The sequence below is a fragment of the Python bivittatus genome, unplaced genomic scaffold (genome assembly GCF_059951505.1).
Source record: "Python bivittatus isolate LINGU-HERP-01145 unplaced genomic scaffold, Pbiv_v1 ctg000210_np1212, whole genome shotgun sequence".
Classification (NCBI taxonomy): domain Eukaryota; kingdom Metazoa; phylum Chordata; class Lepidosauria; order Squamata; family Pythonidae; genus Python; species Python bivittatus.
Window position 1 is genome coordinate 7,236,155 of NW_028277053.1, and position 6,668 is coordinate 7,242,822.

The 6,668-nt window shown below is 38.4% G+C and overlaps 1 protein-coding gene across 1 annotated transcript; it reads right to left on the reverse strand.

Moving 5' to 3' along the window:
- Positions 1-654: 654 nt before the first annotated feature.
- Positions 655-6,328, reverse strand: GDF2 (growth differentiation factor 2). Its single transcript, XM_007437053.3, has 2 exons — positions 5,932-6,328; positions 655-2,555 (listed from the first exon to the last, which is right to left on the reverse strand). Exons 1-2 carry the CDS (start codon positions 6,269-6,271, stop codon positions 1,636-1,638), a joined length of 1,260 nt encoding a protein of 419 aa, XP_007437115.2. The 5' UTR covers positions 6,272-6,328; the 3' UTR covers positions 655-1,635.
- Positions 6,329-6,668: the final 340 nt, after the last annotated feature.

Sequence of the window (6,668 nt, forward strand, 5' to 3'; positions counted from 1 at the left end):
CACCTTGTGCACATGACTTGCTAGGTTAGTTATGGTTAGAAAAAAGGTAATGTTTAACAGACTTCTGCATCTGATCATAAAGTGGCAAAAACAGCTGAGCAGATGATTAGCAGCATGTCATGGTGAACTGCCACTTATAAAAGGTGAAGGTTTCTCCTCTCATTTCGGAATTCACATGCTCCCCCTTAATATACAGAGAGACATTGCCAACACTTAAAACCACAAAGGAAAAAATACATACTAAGCCATTCCTCAGGTTTGGGGGTTTGGGGAATGGGGGTATGGTGCATCCAATTTCCACCTAATCTAACTGCCATGAAAACATGTATGTCTCTGTATTTGGCAGATAAAATAGTACTGTATCCTGTAATCATGACATCAGGACCTATCCTATTCAAGCACAGAGAAGCGACAGCTCAGCAGAGTTCTGTTTGCTTGAATGTGCCCTTCACTATGCTTCCTTATCCTGATCAAAAATGGGGTGTGTGTGTGTGTGTTTCATTGCTACCCTTTTGGTGCAACTTAGCTCAGTAAGTCTATCGAACTCCTGTCAGTCCTCCTACCCATATAGCAATATTCATGTGGAGAATGCTAAAGAATGATAAATTATTTTATTTTTATTCAAATAAATTCAAATACACAGGCCTTCAGGACTACTACATGTGCAAAAGCAAGTTTCCACACACGTAGCTGGAATGAATATGAATTCCTTCTCCAATCCAGAAGTCAAGACTCATGTGCCCAATCTTTCTTTAAAAATTAAACTCCTGGTGAGTGGCTGCTCAATAAGGAAGAGCTGCTAAGGAAAGGATTCCATTCTCACCCCATCTGCTTTCTCTGCCAAGCAATCTCTCTGCAGAACTTTAGTTTTTAAGGATGGACATTGAATGGGCAGCCCAAGTTTCTCACAACAAACTCTGCTGGCTTGTGGCATAACACACTTCCAACTTGTGGAACATGAAGCAGTTATCTTGTTATTTGGAAAGCAGGAAAAAACAAAACTAGATATGTTTTGGAGCATAAAAAGGAAACATATTGCTTAGAAAGAAACTACATGTTAATATAAACATAGAGGAACTTAAAAGGAATGGAAAATGATTATATTCATAATTCCACATCATTTCTAAGACATTTTTTCACTGCTTGGAAAATAATTACACTGCTAGAAAAATATTTCATAACACTCTCCTTCCCAATAACTTTTCTGTGATGGAAATGTGGGAAAAAAACCACTCTCCCTTTTGGGGGTAGGGGAAGAAATTACAATTCTGTAAACATATTCAATGTTGGCACAATTAGAGATTCATGAAACCAGGCACACTGTGATCAATGGTCAATCTTCTGCAAATAGCCCCTGCAGTTAAAGAGACCCCACAACCCTTATATAAATATTTACAATACTGTGGATGGGCACAGAGAGAATTTTTAAAAGATATCTACCTAAAAAATATAGAGTAAATATACAGAGGAAATATAGAAGGGGAGGAAAGATCTGTATAAGAGAAATTCAGTTTAGAAATTAATTATCTCATTCTTAGTCACTGATTTACAAACAAGTGCCATTCTATGAGAAATTCAAGGAAAAAGGACTGCATTCAGAATATGTTTAAATTATGAATTAGAGGTCCCTTGATACTACCTGCAGCCACATTCTGCTACTTTCATCCCTTCATATTGGTATTTCAGAGTAGGGGTTCCAGCCTCATCTTTATAAAGCATGGAAATTGCTTCCAGCTTTGTGGGAACGCAACAGGCTTTGACAGCTTTCTTGGGGTTTTTGTAATGCACCAAGGTCTGGACAATCGCATGCTTGGTTGGGGTGACATTATCGGTCAGAGGATAGAAGCAGCCCCCTTTACACTGAAATGCCTCATAATCTGGAGGGGCAATGATCCAGTTCCATCCAATTTCTTTGAAATTCACATGGAGGGTTGTTTTCCGGCAATGGTTGAGTTCAATACTTCGTTTGCTTCTGGACAGAGAATGGTGGATTCCATGGATAGGCCAAGTATTCCGTCTGTGGGCAGTGTTGTTCTTTACTAAATTCTTAAGCACATCCTCCTGTTCATGTGCCACCATTTCCTGAAGTTCTGCATGATTCTCTTTGACTCTGTTGCCATGATCATTAGAAAACACTATCAGTGAGGGCAAATGGCTTGAGTCAGGAGTTATACTGATGTTCAGAATCCCACAGTTGAAATCACTTGGATCAAGATTCTTCACTGCAGTCTCCAACCGATTGATAGTCCTTGTCTTTTCTGCCTTGACCCATTTTTTCACAGCGCTCGACACATCAAATGTCACCCAGCCACATCCCTGGATTTCTTTGGAGGTGAGGAAGTTATTTACATCCTTTGGTTCCTCCCAGTTATCTCCTTCATGCACCTCATAAACTACTACATTACCTTGAACATGAGGGAAACACTCTGCCTCTTTCTGGCATGCAATGTGGATCCTCAGCTCGGCTTTAGTTACTTCTTCATGCCATGGGATGGAAACATTGAAAAGCAAGACATATTTCTGATTTATTTCCAGTGAAGAGAGAGAAGAAATATCTGCTGGAGAAAATGATAAGCACTATTATAATTATTATTGACTCTGTCTAGCACAGAAATGAATTTGAACATGAATATCGGGAAGTAAGGCCAATACTAAATCTTCAATAATTTATTACCAGTATTACTAAAATGCTAATATAAAACAAAGTAAAAGGGATAAATTATGCCTGCATAAGTGAAAGGTAGTACAAGAAAAACAGGGATGTGGGCATATCTTCCAGCATATAACTGATGAAAAAAGAACTCTCTTCCATATATATGAAAGCTACTTTGATATAGTGGTTAAGATGCTGGACTAGAAACTGGGAGATGGTGAGTTCTAATCCTCCTTAGGTATGGAAGTTAGCTGGGTGATTTTGGGCTAGCATTCTCTTTCAGCCCAACCCACTTCACAGAGTGGTTGTTGTGGGGAAAATAGGGGAAGGAAGTGCTATGTATGCTGCCTTCCATTGTAAAAAATAAAGGTGGAATATAAATCTAATAAATATGTATATGCAACTTTCCTATTATTGTTTCATAGTATGTTGGTTGTACTGAATTGACTGTGTTGGCTATGCTTAAACTCATAATAGATCTACTCACACTATTATGTAATAGCTGCATCTCAGACAGATTCAGCAACGGTTACCTAGCCAGGTAATTAAACGTTTGCAAGAAAGGAACCAAGCTCAGAGAACCCCAAGGACTCCACAGATTCAGCAACATTTAAAATTTGGATGAAGGTGTGACATTTTCTGTATGTGGATGAACATGTATAAGCACTACAACATACCTGTCCTGCCTTCTTGTTTAGAAATGTAACATCTAGACATTGAAGGGATAGGAGGTTTGCATAATGAAAAATCAGATTTGTCCTCAAAAAGTAACAAGGTTTTTCAAAATAAATAAAAATAAATTAAGTACGTGAGTTCTTATTGTTCTAATGATTGTAAATATTGTTCTAATGACAAGAACTTTGTGGAGCACGTTGAGTGGAGAGAATATGCCTGCCAGAAAGTCATTCAGTGGGTTCCTGTGACTGAGGGGGACTCAGACATGGGTTTCCTGAGTCCTAACCCAACACTAAGTATTACACTACACTGGGTGTATTTAAAAAGAGGTTAGAGAAACTTCAAATAATGGGTGATATGTATTGCTTTGGGTAACTTTTTACTAACTTTATTTATACCAATTGGGAAAGTTATCAGTCTAGAATTCTGCTGTAGTCAAAAGGTCAAAATTAAAGTGGATAGGCTTTTTATTTTTTAAAAAATAACTTTTAGAGAACTCTATGGGTTTCAAATCTATGTTTATAAAAGGAGAGTGGAGGCATCAGCTGGTTTCTTTGCCTAAATGTGTGAGTGTTGGGCTTTGTACTTTTGTCAAAATACACATGATGTGTTTAGTATTTTATCTGTGGCTTTGAGTCGTTGGGGTGTATGGAGGAGGGAATTATCTAAGGAGGAACTGGAGATTTACCTGTTTTTTCCCTGAGTATCATCTTCCACATAATCTTATTTATTTGTTTATTACTTTTTTAAACCACCACAATCTTGAGACTCTTGGCAGTTTACAGATGAAAACACCCACTATATAATATTATCAACTAAAGTAGTGAAACCTTTTAAAAAACACTATTATCATCCATTTATTTAAAATGATGCTCCTATAACAGTTAACACTTGGATGGCTCTAGGTAAATCAATCAATCAATTAATTAAATGCCTTCCAGAAGAGTTCCATTTTGACCAACTTCTGGTAATGAGCAGGGTTGGGACCTCTTCCATGAAACAGAACAAATTAATAAGTAAACACGTAAGTAATTAGATAATGGTGTTTTGTTGTACTTTAGGGGGACAGGCTTCTCAGACCCTGCTTACTTTTGTCCTCAGTTTTTAGGTCAATTGACTTGTCTCTGAGTCCCCTCTGAAACAGCAGTTGTAACCAAACACTCAGAGTTCAAAAGAGAGGGTTTGTGAGTAGACATCAAATGCCCACTTCTCCCTTATATGTGCCCTCTTTGGCAATTTGCTGTTCTTTTAGCCTCACCAGTTGGCCTTCTGTTTTGCTGCTGTAACTCCCAGAAACACCTCTCTCACAGATGATGCTATGCTGTTCACCACGACTCTCTGGCACCTGATAAATGGCCAGGGGTCTCTACCACCCATTTCCCTCCTTGACATTTTGTGACTGGATAAGCACCCCCATTCCATGGCTGTTGTTTAGGAAGTTGCAAAAATCCGTGGTCATTTAACATTCCCCTCAGTTCTTTCCCTTTTAGAAATGTTTAGATTTTAAAAAACTCACTGTGGTTTGAAAATTGGGGCCCAAAATCATGGATTACTTTCAGATACCAAACTATGCATCCAAAGACTTTATTCTAGCTGATAGAATTTAGTAATGAACGGCCAGATCCTGCCTTAAAACAGCCAACAGTTTAGGGCTGCCAATGACAAAGTTGAAATATTTGCAGTGTAAAGTTATATGCACATGCTCACATAGCAGTAGCAACCAAAGTGGATATAGGAGGACAGCAGCTCAATACACTTACTTCTCTGATCCATCCTTCCAATTACCTAAACCATTAATCGACAAGGAGATCTTAGCTATACCTGGCTAAAATGTGGGACGAGGGGATCAGAGCCCAAGGCAGATCTGCTTTGGGGTGTATTTCTATGGAGTGGGGAAATCTCCTTCCTTCATATATCTTACCACCAAATAATGTGTACTGCACACATTTTAATGTCATTATTCTGCCTTCTGAATTTGCTCTGATCAGCTTCTCATCCTAAAATTTGTTCTAGTTTTTTTGAAGAAATTTAGTATTTAAAGTCCTCTTCCTACTGGAGCAAAACTGAAAGCTTTTTAGTCCACCTTGCAGTACGGAAAATGACATGGCTGAAAGCTAAGACTACTCTGTAGTTCAACTATGCTAATTAGAAAGACCCCAAAGCATTGGGCCATTATCAAAGCAGAACTGTTTTGGCTCAGGAGAACATGGAGGTCAGGAGGAAATGAAATGGTGTGAGCTTTCTTTTGATTTTGGGGCCACAACTACTTTTTGGCAAATGTTCATGATTCCTGAGATGTCTAGAATACCTAGAGATTATTCAGACCCCAGATAGCTGTACCTTATGCTTTAGTAGAATTTTCTATCTGCATTTGTAAAGGAACTATAGAAGGAGAAAGTGCTAACACTGATCTGAAACACTAATGCAAATTACATTGACAATTTATTGGTGCTTTTAATTTTCCTTTTTAAAACTTTCTTTTTTATCTCTTGCATTATAAAAGAAAACAAGTGGAAAATATAAAAAGCTGTTAGTAGAGCATTTCAAATGGTGTTTAGGATTCCAACTATCACTCTAGCTTACGCATTGAAAACTACTCATACCTTCAGGTCTGAAGCTGCGCACAATGTTGGCTAGAGGACTGGAGGATTTGTCCTTGGTGTATCTGTTATATAAATCAATCATGAATTGGGGTGGTTCCTCTTTGATCTTTTCTTGTGAAGGTATTGCTGATAAGTTCAAGCTCCTTAAAAAATCAGCTTTCAGGTTCTCCAGAAAAGCCTTAAAATCAAAATGGGCCTCTTCCTCTATATTTCCAAGTTCACCAGATGATTTGTGAGAATCCTCCTTTGTAAGTAAGCTGTGCTGGTTTCCCATGCGAGTTCCACTTTGCAGAACAATGATAACGACATACAGAACAGTCCAGCCACCAAAATAGAACATTTTGTTAAGTTTCCAAGGCTGGGGGACAACAAATGATCCAGAACAGCAAGGTTTTGTCTGACTGAAGTCTGAAGAACAAGCAGTGATACAAAGAAGGCCTGTCACTTTCTGAAGCTGTGTTTCTGCTGTGTTTTTCTTTCCAGCCCCTTGTGAATCGTCAGATTGGTTATGCACTTGCCCTTATCTCAACCATTGATGTTCCAGTTGAGTCTCTTATCTATTAAGGCTCTTCACTAATGAAGATTCTATAAACATCAGGCAAGCACATATGGCTTGTGGCATCCAGGAAAGAATCTATGTTCTGTTTTGGGGTCATCATTGCCTAATTATGTTCCTTTATCATTTCCTTGCCAGCAACAATACATATTTTAAGATTCTTGGGGGGAGGCATAGGGTA